At 50.0% G+C, this 23,866-nt stretch overlaps 1 protein-coding gene across 1 annotated transcript in view; it reads left to right on the forward strand.

Annotated features, from left to right (window-relative positions):
* LOC310784761 (class I histocompatibility antigen, F10 alpha chain-like) overlaps positions 1-23,866 on the forward strand; it is a 49,661-nt gene that overhangs the window by 8,408 nt on the left and 17,387 nt on the right. Inside the window, exon 2 of the mRNA XM_083645804.1 lies at positions 7,821-8,087. Coding sequence (XP_083501930.1) covers positions 7,821-8,087 — 267 coding nt within the window. The remainder of the gene's footprint in view (positions 1-7,820; positions 8,088-23,866) is intronic.

A 23,866-nucleotide genomic window follows, 5' to 3' on the forward strand; every position in this document is an offset into this window, starting at 1 on the left:
AAATAAGATAAAATAAGAGAATAAAACAATAAAATAATAAAAGGAGACAGGTACATCTGTGGATAAAGGCCCGAGTCATCCAGCTCACTTATTAAAGTGCAGGAGCAAACAAAGTGCACAGTCAGACATAAAGTGCACAGTAGTAAAGTGCCTAAGCAAGGATTAATTGCATGAGAAGACCAGTATAAGACATCTTATACAAAAGAAAATAACAGAAAAAATAAAGGTCTAGGTGTGTCTAGGTGGTCTAGACAACAGAGATCTACCGTTTAGATTTGTGATCGTTCAAACTACGCACAGCACTCGGGTAAAAGCTTCTCGCAAAGCGAGTGGTGGAGCATTTAATGGAGCGGTAGCGTCTACCCAAAGGGAGTAACTCAAAAAGACTGGCGGCCGGGTGACCTGCAGGGTCCCTGATAATGCTGGAGGCCCGGGACAGAAGTCTGGAGCTATAGAGCTCTTCTAGTGCCGGCAGGTTGACACCAGTTATCTTGCGGGCAAGGCGCACTACCCTATTTAAAGATTTTCGCTCCTTAACAGTAAGGTTACCAAACCATACAGTGAAGGAACTAGTGAGAATGCTCTCAATAATACAGCGATAAAAGTTGACAAGGATCTGGCTGTTGTGGGTGAACTCCTTAAGTCTTCTTAAGAAGAAAAGACGTTGCTGAGACTTTTTAACAATCGCTTTGGTATTTGAGTGCCAGCTAAGATCATCCGAGATAGTGACACCTAGAAATTTGATACTTTTTACCATCTCAACCTCTGTACCATTGATTATTATAGGATGGTGAGGTGCCTTTTTACGGCGGAAGTCAATGACAAGCTCTTTTGTCTTGGAGGCATTGAGAATTAGGTTGTTGGCCTCGCTCCACCTGACAAGTTCTTCTACCTCAGATCTGTAGTTAGACTCGTCATTTGAGCTAATGAGCCCAATGACAGTGGTGTCATCCGCGTATTTAACTATGAGATTGTTGAGGTAGTGAGCGATACAGTCGTGGGTAAAAAGAGTAAACAAGAAGGAGCTAAGAATGCATCCTTGCGGTGAGCCAGTGCTCAGAACAAGTATATCAGACAGATTATTTCCGATCCTGACTCTTTGAGGCCTCAGGATTAAAAAGCTAAAAATCCACTCACAAAGAGCATCACACAGACCAAGAACGTGGGCGTTCTTCTTGGCTGCAGCGGCCGTGTCACAAGCTTGTCACCAGTCTCACTGCTTTGCTGCTGCTGTCCTGTGCCTGTCTGCGCGGCCGCTCTTTGAGGAAGTCTGGATGGACTCGCTCGCTTCTTGGAGTTTTGGTTGAGAGCTTTGATGAAGCTTTTGCGATTCTGGTCATATTTATGCTGCGTGTTTCAAAGTGTGTTCCACCCGTAATCTATTATGCAAATGTACAATCCCGCACCGCCAGCAATCAACGCGAAAACTAAAGCGTTTTCGCCAATCCATTTTCATGAGAATGGCTTCGTCACACTGCTTTTTGCTTGCCTTCCTCTAGTCAGGAAAGCACTGTCGCCACTTAGTGGGTCGGTGGAATGGGTTGTACACGTTGTACACGTCCAATACTTATATAAGAGATGTAAAAGGGTTAGATCAACGTCCCAACGTCAAAAAAAAAAAATCGTTTTTTTTTTTGACGTATTAATACGTCAGTGGCAGTGAACCGTTGGATTTTTTTTGACGGATTAATACGTCATTGGCAGTGAACGTGTTAAGCATAATTGTGCCATAAACATGAGACTTCATGTCTATGTTATCATTATTATCATATATACTGGTTTTATATAGTGATAAGCAACCAAGTGAAGGATCAAATTTAAGTTATTGTCTTTTTGCTTGGCATCACCCCTTATTATTTTGCAGACAATGCAAAGCCAGAGTAAGGTAACTTCCAAATAAGGGTCAAAGGTCAAGTTTGAGCTAAAAAAAAAATATGTAGATACATAACTACATTAAATAAACAAATAATTAACACATTTCCAGTTTTCTTCCTACAATACATTTGGCTGGACAACAACAAAACTTTAAAGTCATTTTTCTCAGTTCTACACTCTGGCGAGTTACCCCCTTTTAGCTTTGCAGGGCAGTATATATATATAGTATATATATATATATATATATATAGTATATATATATATATATATATAGAGAGAGAGAGAGAGAGAGAGAGAGAGAGAGAGAGAGAGAGAGAGAGAGAGAGAGAGAGAGAGAGAGAGAGATCTTCATGTTGAGCAGAATAAAATGTATTTAAACCAGTGTGTCTAACACTTTGGGGAGGGTGTGTGTGTGTGTGTGTGTGTGTGTGTGTGTGTGTGTGTGTGTGTGTGTGTGTGTGTGTGTGTGTGTGTGTGTGTGTGACGTGTGTGTGTGTGATGCGCGTGTGTGTGTGTGTGTGTGTGTGTGTGTGTGTGTGTGTGTGTGTGAGGGGCGTCAAGAAAAAAAGGTGAAATTATATGTATTATTGATCAACCAAATCCTGCTCATCATCATAAATAGAAATAAAGAGAAGGAAAAGGGAATACCCATGACATTGTGTTGCTGTAAATCATTCTCAACCTTTTTCATATTAAGGAGCCCTAATTTAGTTCACATTGGGGCCATGGACCGCCATATGATGAGATTTGATCTCAGATGCAAATCTGTTTTTTTTTATATAGCCTATATGATTTTGTCCAGAATTCCATATATATTAGGTTGAGAGATAACAGAGAATCCTGGAATCCTCTCAAGGACTACTGGTGGTCCCCTGACTCCACATTGAGAACCACTCAACCACTAGATTGTGCAGAGAGGGAGAGAGGAGGGAGGGGGGAGAATGTGTGTTTGTAGCCTACTGCAGCTGCAGCTACCCTGCTCTGGTCTCGCGCTAAACGAGAGGGAAAAAGCAGAGGGTGAATTTTACATGGCGCACTGCACCTTTTCACAAGAATCACGAAAAAAACCCAAACGAAAATTAAAAAGTGACTTCACAGCGTTCTTGATGACACGTTTCCATGTGTTTATCTCGTTGTCTGCTAAACGTTAAACCGAGCAGCACAGCGAATCAAGGGAAATGACGCGATTTTCGTCAGTATAACTCTGACAAATCAAAGGCGGACAACCGACCTGATGTGGACACAGGGGTTGGCTATAATTTAAGTGACAGATCAATGGTCAAATAAAAAAACTCAGTTGGGAATTCAGTCTTAAAGGCGAGGAGCGGCGACTTTTTGGTGTGCCGTTTTCTCCCAGGCAGGCTGAGACGCTGATTTTGCACCTCTAAACAGAGCTCGATTTCACTTATTATTTCGGTCTTTTTAAAAATTATTTTTTTATTTTGTAGTAGTAATAGTGAATATTTATCGACACAAGCAGTGTTTTTATTCCAACATGACCCAATAGTATATTTAATACTAGATTGAAATGAGGCCAGAATGCAAAAATCTTCCATTGTGATTACATTAGAGCGTGCTTAGAGCGGGGGGTTCGTCCTGCCTACTTATTGTTGCTATTGAGTCTGTGTAGCTGATTAGATTAATAAACTGCGTTATAATCACATCTGGTTTTGTTACATTAGAGCATTAGAGCATTAGAGCATGGTTAAGGTGAAGGTTATGTTTTGATTTAATCTGTAGTATTCCTTATTTAGCCTAAATGCATGTGAATATAATGTATATGTATAGGCTACAGCATGTCGATTCAATTAATACATTATCGCACTCTTACAGTCGAACGACGCTGAAGTTGGCATCCTATTCGCAGCTCCCCATTGGAATTTTCCAGTCCACCTTAAAAAGTGGAATAACACCTCTAGATGGCGTGGTTCGACCATTTTCAAGCTAGTTCATGAACTGGAAAACATAGGTAGATAGGGGGGATTATGTAATGAGAATACATTATAGAATGAATGCTGCATTTTGTTCGTTTTTAATGTTGTATGCAATTCTTATTGACCTCAAAAAGGTTCTCCTACAGTATGTAAACAGCTGGAAAAAAGAGTTGATTTGACAGCTTTTGCCCATCTAGACCACATAAAACCAGGTCCAGCTCAAAGATCATTACTCTCATTATTTTCAAACCTGGCCTAGATTACAAAGGGGAGATTAGACTCTCATTATGGTACACTCTCAGATTTGTGAAACCTATTGCTGATTTGTGAAAATGCTATAATTGCACTTTTCAGCGGAAGGTCTCCACACTGTGAACTTGGGAGTCGACCACACTGTGAACTTGGGAGTCGACCAGGGTGATGGGGGTAGGTGGGCCTAAGTTCCTCATGTAATTCACAACCATCTTTCCAGTGTCTTTAGAGCATTAAGCTCCAAGTTGTTTTGACTCACTGCACCAAGTCACCAGATGGTCAACTCCCACCTGTACTCAGATGCGTCTCTATCGGACATGAGAACAGTTCAGTTTTCACAAATAGAATAAACGTTTCACAAATCTGAGACTGTGCCATAATGAGAGTCTAATGTCTCCTTTGTAATCTAGGCCAGGTTTGAAAATAATTAGAGTGATGGTTTTTGAGTTGGACATGGTTTTATGCGGTCTAGATGCTCAAAATCCACCTGAAAATAACAATTATAGCATTTTCACAAATCAGCAATAGGTTTCACAAATATGAGAGTGGACCATAATGAGAGTCTAATGTCCCCTTTGTAATCTAGGCCAGGTTTGAAAATAATTAGAGTGATGGTCTTTGAGCTGGACCTGGTTTTATGCAGTCTAGATGCTCAAAATCCACTGAAAAATGCAATTATAGCATTTTCACAAATCAGCAATAGGTTTCACAAATCTGAGACTTTGCCATAATGAGAGTCTATTCTCCCCTTTGTAATCTAGGCCAGGTTTGAAAATAATAAGTGTAATGATCTTTGAGCTGGACCTGGTTTTATGCAGTCTAGATGGTCAAAATCCACTGAAAAATGCAATTAGAGCATTTTCACAAATCAGCAATAGGTTTCACAAATCTGAGACTGTGCCATAATGAGAGTCTAATCTCCCTTTGGTAATCTAGGCCAGGTTTGAAAATAATAAGAGTAATGATCTTTGAGCTGGTTTTATGTGGTCTAGATGGGCAAAAGCTGTGAAATCAACTCTTTTTTCCAGCTGTTTACACCAATAGGAGAACCTTTTTGAGGTCAATAAGAATTGCATACAACATTAAAAACGAACAAAATGCAGCATTCATTCTATAATGTATTCTCATTACATATCCCCCCTATCTACCTATGTTTTCTAATTCATGAACTAGCTTGAAAATGGTCGAACCACGCCATCTAGAGGTGTTATTCCACTTTTTAAGGTGGACTGGAAAATTCCAATCGGGAGCTGCGAATCGGATGCCAACTTCAGCGTTGTTACAGTCGATGCATCATCAGTTTAGGCTTAAAGTATTTGCCAGTGGCGAACCATGCCTATCAGAACCGGGCCTTCTATGCCGTAACACCCCCCCCCCCCCCCCCCTTCCCCCCACACACACACACACACACACACACACACACACACACACACACACACACACAATATATATATAGCCTACCGTACGTGCAAGTCTGAGGTCTGTGCGCACTGTGTGCGTCTTTACACATTGGTGAGGGCGGACTATGTCGAGTTGTCTTCCACAGCCAGGTTATTTAGGTCGCTGTATCGTTACACACAATAATTACTCCACTACTCCTCTCAGCTATGAAAATGACATTGCATAAACAAATGGATGACTGTCAGTAACACAACCACCGTTTTAACAATGAGCTCAATACACAGAAAGACTCCCAAACTCAGCTGCCCCAGTGCCACCAGCAATAAAGAAAGATGTTTAACTTACCAAATGACGTTCATTTGATGACAAAAACCATCCCGAAAAGCAACAAGCAAGCCCTCCAAGCACACAGCAGTATTGCAGTAATATAGAGCATCTTGTGGCGACCTGCATGTAAATGAAGCGTAAAGTTCCCAGTAGCTAGCCTGGAAATGGCGAAAATTATATTTTCTACTTTTTTTATTTGATAGCTTTTTGCAGTTGACAGCTCCAGATTAAATCCTTTGAAAAGTACTGCTGCGCGTGTCCATTTCCTCCTTGCACACAAAGCTTCCACATCATCATAAAACTCCTCCCTCCTCCTCGTTTGTCTCGTCTCCTGGTTGGCTTGGATTCGCGAATGCCTGGAGATATTCCCACCCACAACTCAACTAATTGTGATTGGCTAACGCCACAACTCAATGGAATTCTGATTGTTTAAACACCTGTCATCAAAATTGTCATCCCCATTTCATGACCAGAGTCAGGTCTTCACGAAGGGTTGCTGGCTTGCTGTCAATCAAATGCCATTTGCCGGTACAGGCTGGTCCTATTTTAACCCCATATTTGCTGAAACAAAGTGAGTCCAAGATCATAACAATTTACGGACATTATTACTGTATTTCAGTGAATAAAAACTAATAAATAAGGAATACAAATAATTTATTAACACATTGAATGCCAGCCATGTTTTCATTCCTGTAGGTAAGTTGTGCCAGGGGTGTTTTTGACGATTCTGGCTCATTTTAGCAACAGCCGAGGATTCTTTTCTGTTAAGAATTCATGAACACCAATCATCTAAAAATAACTAATAGAATGTGTGCTTTCTCTGTCTAAAAGAGTTAGTTTGCAGAGTTAGTAGTTATGTAGATATTAGCCGTTGAGTACAGCATGGTTTCAGCGTCTGGAAATTTATTCAGAGATAAATGGCTTTTTGTGAAACAGTCACTTTAACCATTCATTTTTGGCATCAGTAAGACCGTCAGACATTCTAAACAATAGTTTTGAACAGTAATTTCCTCCATAACAACAGGAAACACCCCTCTCATTCAAACTCCTCCCTCCGTGTGTCTTCTCCTCCTTCCTCCTGGCTGTACAGCGGGCGTGTCAGAAGCGCTTTTGCTGCTGCCTGCCTGTGTGCCTGCCTGCCTGCTTGCCTGCGTGCGGACGCTCCTTGTGCGAGTCAAGATGGGCCGGGGAATGCGTGGGCGATGGGCAGATGTTGATTATGGCCTTTCTGAGGTGTTTCAAAGTGTGTTTCACCTATGATCTATTTTGCAAATCGCTCTCCGCTCTCTGTGTGCTGCTGCCGGTGCGCGGCCGCTCTCAGGCAAGACAAGTGGATTACTGTAAAATCGCCACGGCATTTCCTTGAACGGCTTGGTCCCGCGGCAGTTTTTTCTTTGATTTCGGTCGTCTGGGGGAGCACTGTCAACACTTAGTGGGTCGGTAAAATAGATTATACACATTATCTTGCTCCAATAGTGATCTCGAAGATGTAAAAGTTGTTGATTGATGTCCCAGCGTCAAAAAAAAAAAAATGTTTATGTAAGACGAGTAAACTCGGCTCTGGCACTTAAGCGTTGGATTATGTAAGACGAATTATTTCGGCTATGGCACTTAAGGTGTTAAGGGGAAAATTATTTTCTTTTCAATTTCTTCCTGGGCCTAGTGAATACCTAGAAGGCCCTGACCAGTTCGCCACTGGTATTTGGTGCATGCCGGCGCGTGCGTGCGTGCATGTGCGTGCGTGAGAATGAATACTAATCCTTTATTAAAAAATATATGAAAACTGCATTAGTTTCCTGAAGACACACTATTTATTTATTTATTTATTTATTTATTTATTTATTTATTTATTTATTTATTTATTTATTTATTTATTTATTTATTTATTTATTAAACAGTAGGCTAATTGAAATTCTCTGTTGTGCTCAGGGAATTAACAAGCCATCATACATTGTTAGTATAAAAATGAATTCAAAAATGTGCCTGTACTTCAGAAACTTAAGTTCCTCACTTTAACTGTTTGTCCCACAGTGACTCACTCCATGAAGTATTTCTACACTGCATCCTCTGGAGTCCCAAACTTCCCAGAGTTTGTGATTGTTGGGATGGTTGATGAAGTTCAGGTAGGTCACTGTGACAGCAACACCAAGAGAGCTGTGCCCAAACAGGACTGGATGATCAACGCCACAGCAGATGATCCACAGTTCTGGGAGAGGAACACTGAGATCTGTGTGGGAAAGCAGGCGGTCTACAAAAACAACATTAATGTTGTAAAGCAGCGCATGAACCAAACTGGAGGTTTGTTTGTTTCACTATGTTTTTGATCCTGGTTTGTTTTAAAGTAGCAGACAGGCACACACACACGCACACGCACACGCACACGCACACGCACACGCACACGCACACGCACACGCACATGCACATGCACATGCACATGCACATGCACACGCACACGCACACGCACCTGACTGAAACACACAGACTCAGGGGCGGACTGGGATCATAATTCAGGCCGGACATTAGATACCAAGCAGGCCAGGCCGATATGGGCCGACGCGCGTGCCGGCGATTGGGTCCCGATTTGGGTCGTTTGAAGCCCAATTTGGGCCGTTTGAAGCCCGATTTGGGGCGTTTGAAGCCAGATTTGGGTCGTTTGAAGCCCGATTTGGGCCGTTTGAAGCCCGATTTGGGCCGTTTGAAGCCCAATTTGGGTTGTTTGAAGCCCGATTTGGGCCATTTGAAGCCCGATTTGGGCCATTTGAAGCCCAATTTGGGCCATTTGAAGCCTAATTTGGGCCGTTTGAAGCCCTATTTGGGCCGTTTGAAGCCCAATTTGGGTTGTTTGAAGCCCGATTTGGGCCGTTTGAAGCCCAATTTGGGCCGTTTGAAGCCCGATTTGGGCCGTTTGAAGCCAGATTTGGGTCGTTTGAAGCACCAATTTTACAATGAAATGCACCCACTAAACCCTGAAGTGTAATTATTACTTCAGACTAACTAATAAAGTAATAAAACCACTAGTAGTAGGCGGCACCTGGCCTGTTGTTCAGTGAGTGGCCTGACTCCGGGCACCAAAAAAAAAAAAAAAAAATGTTTTGCACCGGCCACCGGGCATTTGCCCGAAGTGCCCGATTATGCAGTCCGCGCCTGCACAGACTCAACACATGCATTACTAAGACTGAGACTACTGGATGCTATCTGCTGTATGATGCAGTGTTTCTGTCCATCCCATAATAACCACACACACACACACACACACACACACACACACACACACACACACACACACACACACCACACACCATGACCAACTTCCCCAGAGAGGAGCTGAGTTGTGTGTCATTATGCTGCAGGTGAACGTTACATCAAGTTAAATGAAGTTCAGTTCATTTAAGTTAAGTTAAGCTCTGTCTGATGTGGTTATTAACCATAAATGCAGCACCATGGGCGACACTTTATTTGTTGTCAGCGACCATGTGTTGAGCGTCACTTTCCAATAAGTATACATTAGGCTTTACTCTACTGTGTCCATCCATCCAATAAATAGGCCTATGTAACAACAGATTAGATTAGATTGGATGAAGTTAGATGTGATTGGATTAGATTGACCCGACTGTACTGACCACAACATCCCATAATAAACCCCCAGCAGTAGAGACACATAGATGATAATAACTCTACTGACCAGTGACCACTGTGTGTTGGTCCATCCCAGTATAGGCAGCACCAACAACATCTGCAGGTAGAAATAGTTGTTGGTTGTATGGAATGATTGATGGATGGATGGACCAATCAGGACAGACAGACTGAACAGACTGACTGTCCTGCTGAGCAGGTCTAGGTCTAGTCTGTATCCTAGGCTGAAACTCAATGCCACCTTCAGTGGAAGCTTCTAGAACAGCCTCAGGACAGTCTCTCTGTGTGTGTGTGTGTGTGTGTGTGTGTGTGTGTGTGTGTGTGTGTGTGTGTGTGTGTGTGTGTCTGCGCGCGTGTGTGTGTGTGTGTATGTGTGTGCACGTGTATGCGCGTGTTTGTGTGTGTGTGTGCGTGCGTGTGTGTGCAGGCGTGTGTGTGCATGCACGCATGTGTGTGTGTGTGTGCGCGCACGTGCGTGTTTGTGTGTGTACGTGTATGCGCGTGTTTGTGTGTGTGTGTGTGTGCGTGTGTGTGTGTGTGTGTGCGTGCGCACGTGCGTGTGTGTGCTGTGTTAGGATGTCTCTCTCTGTCTCTCTATCTATCTCCCCCCCCCTCTCTCTCTCTCTCTGGTAAAGAGAGGATAGTGACTATGTTAGGATATCTCTCTCTCTCTCTCTCTCTCTCTCTCTCTCTCTCTCTCTCTGGTAAAGAGAGCATAGTGACTGTGTTATCTCTCTCTCTCTTTCTCTGGTAAAGAGAGGATAGTGACTGTGTTAGGATGTCTCTCTCTCTCTCTCTCTCTCTCGCTCTCTCTCTCTCTGGTAAAGAGAGCATAGTGACTGTGTTAGGATGTCTCTCTCTCTCTCTGTGGTAAAGAGAGCATAGTGACTGTGTTAGGATGTCTCTCTCTCTCTCTCTGTGGTAAAGAGATCATAGTGACTGTGTTAGGATCTCTCTCTCTCTCTGTGGTAAAGAGAGCAAAGTGACTGTGTTAGGATCTCTCTCTCTCTCTCTGTGGTAAAGAGATCATAGTGACTGTGTTAGGATCTCTCTCTCTCTCTGTGGTAAAGAGAGCTTAGTGACTGTGTTAGGATGTCTCTCTCTCTCTGTGGTAAAGAGAGCATAGTGACTGTGTTAGTATCTCTCTCTCTCTCTCTCTCTGGTAAAGAGAGGATAGTAACTGTGTTAGGATGTCTCTCTCTGTCTCTGTGGTAAAGAGAGCTAGTGACTGTGTTAGGATCTCTCTCTCTCTCTGTGGTAAAGAGAGCATAGTGACTGTGTTAGGATGTCTCTCTCTCTCTCTCTCTCTCTCTCTCTGGTAAAGAGAGGATAGTGACTGTGTTAGGATGTCTCTCTCTCTCTCTCTCTCTGTGGTAAAGAGAGCATAGTGACTGTGTTAGGATGTCTCTCTCTCTCTGTGGTAAAGAGAGCATAGTGACTGTGTTAGGATGTCTCTCTGTTTGACAGCAGTCTCTGTCTCTCTGTCTCTCTCTGAGACGTCCACACTGTCCACATGATGTTTGGCTGTGAGCACCTTCCATCCAGCCAGTAACAGCAGGAGGTGGAGATCCTCTGTGTTGGTGTCTGTGGATCAGTGTGTCTCTGTGATAAACATGAGAGATCAACCTCTCTCTCTCTCTCTCTCTCTCTCTCCCTCTCTCTCTCCCTCTCTGTCTCTCTCTCTCCCTCTCTGTCTCTCTCTCTCTCCCCCCCCCCCCTCTCTCTCTCTCCCTCTCTCTCTCTCTCTCTCCCTCTCTCTCTCCCTCTCCCTCTCTCCCTCTCTCTCTCTCTCTCCCTCTTCCTCTCCCTCTCCCTCTCTCTCTCTCTCTCTCTCTCTCTTCAGCCTTAAGCACGGGGAGGGCTCGTATAGTGTTTATGCGAGTACGGATACTTTGCGTTGTTTTGAGTGCGGGGACATTGGGCATAAGATGTTTGCATGCCCACATAAACAGGCAGAAAGGGAGGCCATTAGGCCAAGAGAGCAGCCTGCAGTGGAGGCTAGCGAGGGGAGTGCTGTTTTGGTAACGTTACAGAGTGGGGCTGGAGAGGAGCTACCCAGCGGGTCAGGTGTGGGGGGGGGATGGGGGAGAGGGGGGCCAGGAGAGCCAGGTGGATGCTCCTATAGAGAAGGAGGGCACAGATTTGGTGGGTTTTGTGGGTCCTAGAGAGAGGGATGAGGGGACTGCTGTGATGGCAGGGCCGGAGTTAGGGGGGGAAGGCCGGGGCCCAGTCCCCGGGCCCTCTGGGGCCGTGATGGAGGTTACTGGGATAAGTGGGGGGGGGGAAGGAGGTGGCTGGTGGTAAGAAGGGCGGCCCAGGGCTAAATGTAAGGAGCAGCTCTAGGGGTGGTAAAAAGAACCAGAAAGGAGATAAGCAGCCAGAAACTCAGAAGGGTGCGAGCCAGGTGAGTGTGGTGAGTGTGGGTGGACAGGAGGGGGAGGTGCATATGGAGATGGAGAAGGGTGGGGAGGAGGAGCAGGAGGGGGAGGAGGGGGAGGTGAGTGAACAGGAATCATCTGACACTGGGGGTGAGGAGGATGTTCATGGGGGGGATAGGAGTTTGTATACAGTTGGGGAAATTGAGAAATTCCTGAGCCGTACAAAGTACAAAAAAAATGTTAAATTGTCAAAAAATTTCCCAGATGCTGGAAAGTTTCTGAAGTCAGCTAGTCACGTGAGCAAGACATGTACTTTGGCAGTCCTGACACCTAAGAAGAGGGCCAGGCTTAGCAAATGGGTTACTGCAGTGAATAATGGTTCCGATCTTTTACAGATGTAAATAGACAGAGTTTATAGCACACTTTTTGGGTTCCTTCCTGGCTGGCCTTTATGGAGGTGCTGCGGGTTGGCTCACTTAACATCAACGGTGCCAGAGGCGAGGTTAAGAGGGGCCTGCTTGCTGATTACATTAAACATAAACATTTACATGTCATCTTCTTACAGGAGACACATAGCGATGTGAACAATGAAAGGGATTGGGAGCTTTGGTGGCGTGGGGGTTTGGTGTTGAGCCATGGGACAAATTTTAGTGCCGGAGTGGCTGTTCTTTTTGCTCCAGGCTTGGGGGTCAATATTCTTTCCAAGAAGGAGGTCCATAATGGTAGGCTACTGCTGGTGAGGGCGAGTATTAATAACAAGGAGTTTGTTTTTATCAACATGTATGCTCCCAACTTGGACAGGGAGAGAATAGCCATTTTCTCTCAGCTAGGGCAGGAGCTCGCAGGCCTTAATCCTGAGGCAGTGCTAGTTTTAGGAGGGGATTGGAATTGCACACTGGATTTCACCATAGACAGGAGTGGGGTGGAGCCCCATTTCCCTTCTGCTAACAAGCTGAGAGAGATAGTGCAATCCAGCGATTTGGTTGACACTTGGAGGATCAAGCATCCTGGGAGGAAGCAGTTCACATGGGTTAAAGCTGGGAGAGACAGAGTCAGTGCAGCTCGACTTGACCGACTATATATTCTACACCACCAAAGTAATGGGCTATGTAAAGCAGAGATCTGCCCCGTTAGTTTTTCAGATCACCATCTAATTACTGCGCATCTGGCTATTTCGACCGGGTCACGCAGGTCTGCCTATTGGAAGTTTAATGTAAAGCTATTGAAAGACACAGCTTTTTGTTCCAGCTTCCAGGAGTTTTGGAACAGGTGGAGGCAGGAGAAAAGGGGGTTTGAGTCTCTGAGTCAGTGGTGGGATGCTGGTAAGGCTCATGTAAGGAACTTTTGCCAGCAGTATACTGCTATGTCCTCGGCAGAGTCCAGGAGGGCGCTCGTAAGACTAGAGCACAGTATCAGAGAGGTGGAGGTTGAGTTAGTGGGCAGTAATGCTGGCGAGCTACAGGAGAACTTGTCAGAGCTGCGCAGAGATTTGGGTGTCTTCCTCCTTGACAGGGCCAAAGGTGCGCTCGTGAGAGCTAGGGTCACCATGCTGCGGGAGATGGACGCCCCCAGCTCTTTTTTCTTTGGGCTGGAGAAAAAGATAAGCGAGGAGAAGCAAATGCGCTGTCTGCGCCTGCCTAATGGTCATGTGACATGTGTGGTTGGGGAAATGCGAGATGAGGCTGTGCGTTTCTATTCTGAGTTGTATGGTGCTGATGTATGTGATTCTGTATGTACTGATGTGTTGTCAGAGGACCTCCCTCAATTCTCACCTTCAGAAAGGACTGATTTAGATGCTCCGCTTAGCTTTGCTGAACTGACTAAGGCAGTTGCCCAAATGGCTCCGGGCCGCGCCCCGGGTGCTGATGGCTTGCCTGTGGATTTTTACAAGGCCTTCTGGGACATTATCGGCCAGGACTTTTACAGCGCGGTGTGTGAATGCGTTCGGGCTGGGGAGCTGCCGTTGAGCTGCCGACATGCAGTTCTGGCTCTCCTGCCCAAGAAGGGGGACTTGTGTACGCTAAAAAACTGGAGGCCCGTGGCACTGCTTACCGCGGACTATAAGGTGGTTGCCAAATGCCTCGCTAACAGACTGAACTTGTGCATTGCGTCTGTGGTACACCAGGACCAATCGTACGGTGTCCCTGGGCGCTCGATGTCGGACAATCTGTGTCTAATAAGGGACATGCTGGATTTATCTCATCATTGCAACCTGGACTTTGGGCTTATCTCCCTAGACCAGGAGAAAGCTTTTGACAGAGTTGACCATGGGTATCTGTTTAAAGTGCTGCAGAGTTTTGGTTTTGGGCCACATTTTTGTACAATGGTAAAAATGTTGTATAATAATGTTTCATGTCTTGTCAAGGTGGGTGGGGGCCTCAGCAGGCCGGTGCAGGTAGGTAGGGGTATTCGCCAGGGCTGCCCACTTTCAGGCCAGCTCTATACTTTGGCCATAGAGCCTCTGCTCTGTCTGTTAAGGAGAAGGCTGCAGGGAGTCTGTGCACCTAAGCTAGGGTTTAGCCTACCGGTCTGTCTCTCAGCCTATGCTGACGACCTGACCGTGCTGGTCAGGGATGGGCGGGACACTAGCGCAGTGGAGGGCTGTCTCCGTATTTATCAGAGGGCTTCTTATGCCAGGGTTAACTGGGGTAAGAGTGAGGCTCTGCAGTGTGGGCGGTGGGAGGGGGGTGCCTCCACCACTAACTGGGGGCCTGCAGTGGAGTCACACAGGGGTGAAACTGTTGGGGGTGTACCTGGGCTCGGAGGGGTATGTAGCACAGAACTGGGAGGGGAGGCTACAGGCTATCGATGCCAGACTTTCTAAGTGGAAGTGGTTATTGCCTTTTATGTCCTACAGGGGTAGGGTGCTGGTTATCAATAACTTGGTAGCGTCCTCCCTGTGGCATAAGCTGGCTGTGCTCAATCCCCCTGGAGGCCTACTGGCCGAAATCCAGAAGAAGCTTGTGGATTTTTTCTGGTCGGGCCATCACTGGTTGAGGGCCGCTGTTCTCTACCTGCCTGTCCAGGAGGGGGGACACAAGGGCTGATACATCTGGAGAGCAGAGTGGCAGCTTTTCAGCTCCAGGCGGCACAAAGACTGCTGTACCATGCTGGTGTCTGTTGGGGAGAACCGGCGCGTGCGTTGCTGCGGAAGGCTGGTGGTCTAGGTCTGGACCGTCAGTTATTCCTGATGGAGCATGACGGTCTGAACACAGCGGGGCTCTCAGGATTCTACATTTCTGTTTTGAGAGCCTGGAGACTGCTAAGGCCTCCACGAGGGGGAGGTGTAGTGCCGGGGCCATGGCTGTGGGAGGAGCCCATTTTCCACAACCCTTTGCTGCCACTGGGGTCTACATGCTCTGCCACGCTGAGACACCGCTTCACGGCCGGGGGAATCACCAAGCTGGGCCACCTGTGGTCTCCGGGGGGAGGGGGGTGGAAATCCCCCCATGAGCTGGCACAGCAGGCAGGGGTGACCTCCCTGAGACTGGTAGAGGGCTTATTGAGGGAGGTCCTGAGGAACTTGCCGGACAATGTGCGGGACTGCTTCAATGTGCCACAGGGGGACGGGACTCCAGCGTTTCCAGAACTGGAGATAGCTGCTGAGGATGGGGGTTGGCAGGATGCTGCAGGGAGGCTGCTGTGCTTCTCCACTCCGAGCCTGGGGAGGTTCAGACAGGCAGGCAGCAAGGCTCTGTATGCAGCCTGTGTTAAGGTGAAGAACCTGGGGGTTTTACAGGATGTCAGGGAGCATCAGTGGGAGGAGGTGATAGAGGACCAGAGCCCTGTAAAGTTTAGGTGGAGAGTGCTCTACAAGCTTCCTCTCCCTAAAAGGTCTGGCGATTTACAGTGGAGAGTGTTTCATGGCGCCCTGGCGACCAATAGGTTTATAGCCCGGTTTACTCCAGGGGTCAGCAGTGAATGTCCTTTCTGTAATGCCAATGAAACTGTAGTACATGTTTTTCATGAATGCCGCCGTTTGGTACATGTTTTTACTGTTTTGAATGGTTTGTGTGTGAAGCTGGGTGAGATTTTCAGTGTCGAAGTTTTCATTTTGGGGCCTGTGTATTCACTCAGAAGGAAACAGGTGTGCACTTTGATGAACTTCCTGTTTGGGCAGGCTAAGCTAGCCATTTGGCTAACACGCAGGAACAAGGTGAGAGGTGCTGGGCCCACTGATCCTGTGGCTATGGTCAGGGGGATGGTCACAGCTCGTCTCAGGATTGAGTACATGTACTATGAAATGAATAATGATGTGGAGGCTTTCATCAGTGTTTGGGGGCTGAGGGGGGCAGTCTGCACTGTGGGGGAGGAGGGGCTGGTCATTTGTATTTGAGTGTGAGTAGCCGGTGTGGTTTTGTTAACCTGGCTTTCTGTGCGTCTGTGGGGTTTTGTTGGCATGGTTTTTTTAATCCCTGCTCTCTGTGTGTGTGTGTGTGTGTGTGTGTGTGTGTGTGTGTGTGTGTGTGTGTGTGTGTGTGGGTGGGTGGGTGTGTGTGTGTGTGTGTGTGTGTGCGTGTGCGTGTGTGGGTGTGTGTGCCTGTGGGTGGCGAGGCATTTTGAGTTTGTTTAGGTTTTGGCTTTGTTAGGTCACTCTGTTTTTTTAAAGATAAGTTGACTGTTCATTAAAGGAACATCAAAAGTCTCTCTCTCTCTCGCCCTCTCTCTCTCTCTCTGTGCGCATGTGCGAGAGTGGAGTGTTTGCTGGAGTGACTGAGAATTCTACGAACGAGTGAGTTTCTAACTTTTCTATTTTTCTGTTTATGGTTTTACTTCGTTTCGAACTCAAGCTCTCACTAGTGCCTAGTTCGCTGCGTACGCAGCATTATGGAAGACTGTCATTTTTGCTCCAAAAATTACTTTACATTAAAACCTGACCACGCCCCTTTAGGTGACGTGGTACCCCCTGGGACTGACTGGGCCTCCCACCTCGCCCCCGTGACTACGTCACGGCCAGTCAGCCCAGGGGCCGCCACTCTTCGCTTCTTCCAGCCAGTGTGAGGACGTCGTTTTCTTAAGCTCCGCGGTTAGCTCTAAAGTCAGTGCTCTTCATAGCTTGGACAAATAGACTCGCTCCGGTTAATTTGCCCACCTTCAAGAGGTTCGCGTGGACGAGATAAATCAGGATTCGGGGACCCGTTCCTGTTCTCTTCACCAGCGGCATCGGATCAAGTCATCCAAGCTAAGAGTATCTTCTTTGCTAACTGTTGTATTGCTGCCGCCGTGCAGCGCAATGTAATAACGTTTCCCCGGCTGGGTTAACGTTTGTTAGGCTTGAGCGCAAGACTCAGGTCTGCACTCATAACTTTTAGCTAGGTTGCACACGTGCAGAATAGCTTGTACCGTTAAGCACTAGAACAACAGGCTAATTTAGCACAGTTGTCACAGTTAGCTAGCTTGCATCCGTGCGGTTGCTTCTGTTGCTAGGTACTGTAGGCGCCAGCTACTAGCGTTAGCGCGCGCACGTTTCTCCGGCTGGAGTAACGTTAGATAGATAGCTAGCTAGTCGTCTCGTGCAGCTAGCAGCTAGCTTAGCACTCCAGCATCTTCACCGTTGCAAGCGACTGTAGACAGTCAGCTTACACGGTTAACTCCCGCTAATTCTGGTACAGTCGGCTTGGCTTGTTGGCGGGTTAGCTACTGCTTACTCGCACAATGAACCGGGCAGCTGACATGAGACAGAGGGAGACAGCCAAGAGCTGTGTTAGCTGTGAGGCTACTTTGGCGATCCAGGACCGCCACAGCCAGTGTGTGTTTTGCCTCGGGCACAACCATGCTAGCGACGCCCTGTTGAAGTCAGACTTCTGCCGGGCATGCGAAGGCTTTACCCTGGCCGTTTTACGGGAGAGAGCGATGCTCTTTATCCAGGTGGGCCCGCGGCTTAGCCACGCACCTCCCGAGGGAGGCGCGTGCGGTGGGTCTGACCGCTCGGAGGAAGAGGAGTTACCTGAAGAGCAGGGCTCCCCGGTCCTACCCGAACGGCAGAGTTTGAACTGGGGGGACGAGCCCATCGACCCTGTGATACAACAGGGGGGTTTTTTCCCCTATGACCCCATCATTCCCCCCCAGGACGCCCCCCAAGAGGAGTTGTCTGGCGGGGAGGAATGGGACCGCGCTACCGCGGCCACCTCTCTGTTAGGGACCCGTTCGGAGGCTAGCCTCAACGACCCCCAGAAGTAGTTTCTGGGGGTAATGTCTAGGGCCGAAACACCTCCGCCCCTCGAATCAGTGCTGCGGGGTTGCTATTACCAGCCACTCCAGGCACCACAGGCACCCCACCCGAAGCCCCGGCTGCCGGTCTGTATAGACGTGGTTCGCGCGGTGCAGTCAGGATGGGAAAGGCCTCAGGAGGCCAAGCCGCTCTGCGCGGGCATGGCTCCGTGGTCGGCCTTAGAGGGGGCGGATAAACTCGCGTTAACCGCGATGCCTCCTCTCGAGGACATGGTGGCCAGACACCTGGCCCCTAACTCCGCGAGGCCTGCTTTGCCCTCTAAAGCGTGCCAACTTACAGCCAAGTTGGCCGAAAAGGCGTACTTGGCGGCGGGGCAGTCCACCGCCATGACCAACAACCTGGCCATTCTGCAGGGCTACCAGGCGGTGCTCCTGCGGGACATGCAAGGTGACCCTGCCCCCGAGCTGTTTACAGAGCTCAGGATGGCCACGGATTACGCCATGCGTATGGTAGACTGCCTGGCGCAGAACAGTGGGAAGGTCATGGCCTTCTCCGTTCTCACCCACCGCCACCTGTGGCTAAATCTTACCCAGCTCCCTGAGCAGGATAAGAGGAGGCTGCTGGGGGCTCAGATCTCCCCGGGGGGCCTGTTCGGCTCCTCCGTGGAAGACTTGGCCCAGCGGTTGGAGACGCGTCAGAGGGACTCGGCGGCGGTCAGCTCCTTCTTGCTTAAGCGGGCGAAGGGGGAGGACCACCGGTTCCAGGTCCAAGCGCGCGCGCAGAGTCGTCCTCCGGGGCCTCCGCCGCCGCGGACCGCCCCGCGTCAGCGGGTACGAGTCTCACCGGCTAGGGCGCCCCCAGTGGATGCGCCCCACCCAGCCGCGGTGGGCCCATCATGGGTCCCACGGCAGGCCAGGGTACGCGGCCTCCGCCCCCCAAAACGAGGAGGTGCGCGGGGAGCGGGTAACCAGTCCCGTACTTAGTCACCTCCCTGGGGAAGGGGGGGGGCTATGAGCCCACCGTCGTTGGAGCTCAGCGCTCAACTTCGGTCTGGGACTCAGCAGGGGCCTACCCAACCCAGCTCGCCGGCTTGGCTTCAGGGCCAGCCTTCGGCTTGTAGCTTTAGGGACAAGCCCACCGTCCTCGGTGCCCAGCGCCCGAGTCCGGTCGGGAGCTCTCCTTGGATCGCTTATCCGCCGTCAGGAGGCCCCCGGGACAAGCCCACCATCGATGGTGCCATGGGCCCATCGTTGGTCGGGAGCTCTCCTGGGGACCGCGCGAGCGGACGAGCCCGCATCCGGCGGTCAAAAGAGAGGCTTGCCTCCTTACTCCCCCCAGCCGGCGAAAGCCGCACGGCGGGGGGGTTTCGCCGGTTCAACACGCTCACAGGGCACGTCAGTAGGCGGAGCCCGCGTAAGAAACCGGCAGGGGGGCTTAGCCTCGTTTGTCCCGCCCCCCCCTTTTTCTTCCCCAACCAAAGCACCGGGTCCCCCGGTGCCCAACAATATACTAAACAGACCATCGTTGCCCGACAGGCTCGAGGCCTGGGAGCGTCTGTGTTCCCCGTCCCCGCGGCTGCGGCGCACCGTTCGGAAGGGTTACGCCATGCAGTTTGCCAGGGCCCCACCCAGGTTCGACGGGACCCACGATACGGTCGTGGAGGGGGAGTCCATAGACATACTCCACAAGGAGGTCATTTCGCTCCTCGCCAAGGGGGCGATCCGCTCGGTCCCCAAGGCAGAGGTGCGCTCGGGGTTCTACCACAGGTACTTCGTCGTGCCCAAAAAGGACGGCTCCATGCGTCCAATTCTGGACCTCCGGCGCCTCAACAAGACGCTGAGGAAGCTCCCGTTCCGAATGCTCTCTTTTCCCCACCTCTTCAACGCGTTGAGACAGGGGGATTTCTTTACTTCCGTGGACCTGAAAGATGCGTTCTTCCATGTCCACGTGGTCAAGAGACACAGGAAATACCTGAGGTTCTCCTTCCTAGGGAAGGCTTACGAGTTCTGTGTCTTGCCTTTCGGCATGTCATTGAGCCCGCGAACCTTCACGGCTTTCGTGGAGACGGCCTTGGCCCCCCTCCGCGCGAGAGGGGTTCGCATCTTCCTTTACCTCGACGACGCTCTTATTGTGGCCGGCTCGAGGATCGATGCCATGAAACATACCAAGGTGGTGACCGATCACCTGCAAACCTTAGGGTTTCTGGTGAACTGGAAAAAGAGCTGCCTCGCCCCAGAACAGACGGCGATCTTCCTGGGGCTCGAGTTGAACTCCCGGGCTATGCGAGCCCGCCTTTCGCGGGAGCGACAGGCGCGCACGGTGCGGACAGCGAGGACATTAAGTCGATGCTCCTCGGTGTCAGTGCTTCAGTGCACAGTCATGTTGGGCCTGATGGCCTCGGCACTGCATGTGCTCCCCCTGGGGAGGCTACACATGCGTCCGTTCCAGATCTGGTTCCTTGCGTTGCGCTTGGATCCAGCCAGGGACCGTCATCGCAGGGTGCCTATGACAGGTCAGGCCCGCCTGGCTTTGGCCATGTGGGCAGACCCCCGTTACCTATCGAGGGGCACTCGATTGGGCCCGGTCCCGCTCAGGCTAGTGATTCGCACCGACGCCTCCCTCTGGGGTTGGGGTGCGGTGTGCGGGTTTCTGTCGGCGAACGGCCGGTGGGAAGCTCAGGAGCATCGCCACATAAACGTCTTGGAGCTGGAGGCGATCCGCCTCGCTCTGCTTCATTGCCAGCGAGTCATACATGGACGCCATGTGCTGATTCGCTTGGACAATATGGCAGCGATCGCCCACCTGAACAAACAGGGCGGTGTGCGGTCGAAGACTTTGAACCGGTTAGCGGCGGAGATTCACCTGTGGGCGTATCCCCGTCTCCTGTCAGTGTCGGCGGTCTATCTGCCGGGACGGCTGAATTACGGCGCCGACCTGCTGTCTCGAGGCTACCCCCGTCACACGGAGTGGTGCCTCCACCCTCAGGTGGTGGAACAGATTTGGGCCAGGTTCGGTCGTGCCCGCGTCGATCTCTTCGCATCGCGGCGCGCGACGCACTGCCCATTGTGGTTCTCGATCCAGGAGGACAGCCCCCCGTTGGGACACGACGCGTTGGCGAACGCGTGGCCACGGGAGGGGCTCTATGCGTTTCCACCGATCCCCCTGATCCGTCAGGTGTTGGACAGGGTGAGGGAACAGCGTCTCCGGCTCGTTCTAGTGGCCCCGTTCTGGCTCAGGCAGACGTGGTTTGCGGACCTGGTCTCCCTGGCGCAGGGCCCGCCGTGGGCATTGCCGGTGCGGGCCGATCTCCTGTCCCAGGCGGAGGGGGAGGTGTTCCACCCCTCCCCAGGCAGGTGGAAGCTAGCAGTCTGGCTCCTGAACGGGACCAGTTGCTAGCACAGGGCTTGCCTGACAATGTGGTGCGCACTATTCAGAGTGCTAGGGCCGCTTCGACCCGCACTCAGTATGCGTACAAGTGGCGGGTTTTTTCGCGATGGTGCACAAGTAAGGGTGTGGATCCAGTGAACTGCAGCGTGCGTCCAGTTCTCTGTTTCCTTCAAAGCTTGCTTGACGCGGGGCAGTCCCCGCAGTCGCTTAAGGTGTACGTAGCCGCGATTTCGGCTTGCCACATGGGGATTGAAGGGACCCCCGTGGGGGTGTGCCCTTTGGTCTCGCGCTTCATGAAGGGGGCGCGTAAACTGCGCCCGCCGTTGCGGTGCGTTTTTCCCAAATGGGACCTGGTTACGGTGCTGGTTACGGTTCTGTCCTTAAAGACCGCGCTGCTGCTGGCCTTATCGTCAGGGAAGAGAGTCAGTGACCTGATTGCCCTCTCGGTACAGCAGGCCTGTATGGTTTTTGGGGACGATGGGCGCAGGGTTACGTTGCGACCTAACCCGGCGTACCAGCCCAAGAATATTAATGCCAGCTATAGGTCTATGGTAATAGACTTATCGGCATTCTGTCCCCCGCCGTTCAGTTCGGGTGAGGAGAGACGTTTGCACATGCTGTGCCCCGTAAGGGCGCTCTCGGCCTATGTGGCCAGGACGCGCTCATTACGCATTACAGATCAGCTGTTGGTTTGCTTTGGGCAAAGGGCCCAGGGCGGACCCCTTTCCAAGGATCGCTTATCACACTGGATAGTGGAGGCGATCGCGTTGGCATACTCTGCCGTGGGTAAGGTTCCCCCGGAGGGTATCAAGGCGCATTCTACGCGAGGTGTTGCGACATCCTCTGCGTTGTTGCGTGGTGTGTCGATGGAGGACATGTGTGCCGCGGCCTCATGGTCCTCTCATCACACTTTCGTCAGGTACTACAGTCTCGACGTGTCCGGTTCGCAGTTTGCGCACGCGGTGCTGTCGGTGGCAAGAAAGTAGTATCGTTGCCACTCTAATATGTCAGACGGTTAGGCATAAACGTTGCCATATGGCCGTGGTTCACCGGTGCCTTTCGGGTCGCCCTGTGGGGTGCTCCCGGCAGCAAGGTCGGTTGAATGGAGGCACTAGTGAGAGCTTGAGTTCGAAACGAAGTAAAACGTTAGGGTTGTGCTACAACCCAGGTTTTACGAGTGAGAACGAGAGCTCTCACTACCCAGCCTTGCTGCGTCGATGCGTCTCTGGGTGCGTCGGATCTCAGCTGGCTGGAAGAAATGAGTGGCGGCCCCTGGGCTGACTGGCCGTGACGTAGTCACGGGGACGAGGTGGGAGGCCCAGTCAGTCCCAGGGGGTACCACGTCACCTAAAGGGGCGTGGTCAGGTTTTAATGTAAAGTAATTTTTGGAGCAAAAATGACAGTCTTCCATAATGCTGCGTACGCAGCGAACTAGGCACTAGTGAGAGCTCTCGTTCTCACTCGTAAAACCTGGGTTGTAGCACAACCCTAACGTTTTGTACGTCTTTAGTTGGTTGTTTAGTGGCGTTAGTTTATTTTTGGGGGTTGACTGTGGGGTCGGCAACTGGGTATTATGCCCGTTGCCAATAGTCAGGTGGAGCTGGAGTCACTCACACGCCGACACGCTGTTAAAATAGTAGCGAACGTCGGCATTTCAGTAGAGGAAGCAAGCCTCGCTGTTGGAGAGGTTGTGGGATTTGAAGGTGTCAAATCTGCGTCCCGCATGAACGGCGCTATTGTCATTTTTCTGGATGAAGTGGCCAAAGTTGAGAAGGTTGTTGAACATGGCGTTGTGGTTCGTGACACTTTCACACTTGTTCTCCCGCTGGTGAATCCGGCGAAGAAGGTCGTTATTTCAAACGCACCTCCGTTCATTAAAAGTGAAGATTTGGCTAAAGAATTGGTGCGCTATGGGCAACTGTGTTGGCTGGTGTCTCCAATTAAAATGGTTATGCTGGGGTGCAAGTCGCCTAAACTAAAGCATGTTGTGTGTCACAGAAGACAGGTGTTTATGATTCTCAAAGACAACACGAGGGATTTAAACCTGTCTTTCAGTTTCAAAGTTGATGGTTTTAATTATGTCGTCTTTGCGACTTCTGAAAATATGAAATGTTTCGGCTGTGGGGCAGAGGGGCATTTGATTCGGTCTTGTCCTGATGCTGGGAGACGGGCCGGGCCCGAGCCGTTGGTCTGAGGGGGGAGGGGAGGGTACTAGTAAGCGCCAGGGGGCTGATACTGAGAACCGGGCCGGCCCAAGCCGTTCGTCTGAGCGGGATGAATCGGCCGCGAGCCTTGCGGTTGAGGGGGGTGGGGAACAGAGTAATAGTAATGGCCAACCGGCTGCACAGGCCGAGGAGCCTGCAGGCGCGTCTGTTATGCCTGGTTCAGACTACACGAATTCAGCCCGATATTAGACCGATTTGGTCGTGCGCGACAGATTTTCAGCGTCGGGCCCGAATATGACCGTCGGGGACGACGATCGGCCGTCTTCACCTCTTGTAGTGTGA

This window comes from Poromitra crassiceps (genome assembly GCF_964638095.1).
Source record: "Poromitra crassiceps genome assembly, chromosome: 11".
Lineage (NCBI taxonomy): Eukaryota > Metazoa > Chordata > Actinopteri > Beryciformes > Melamphaidae > Poromitra > Poromitra crassiceps.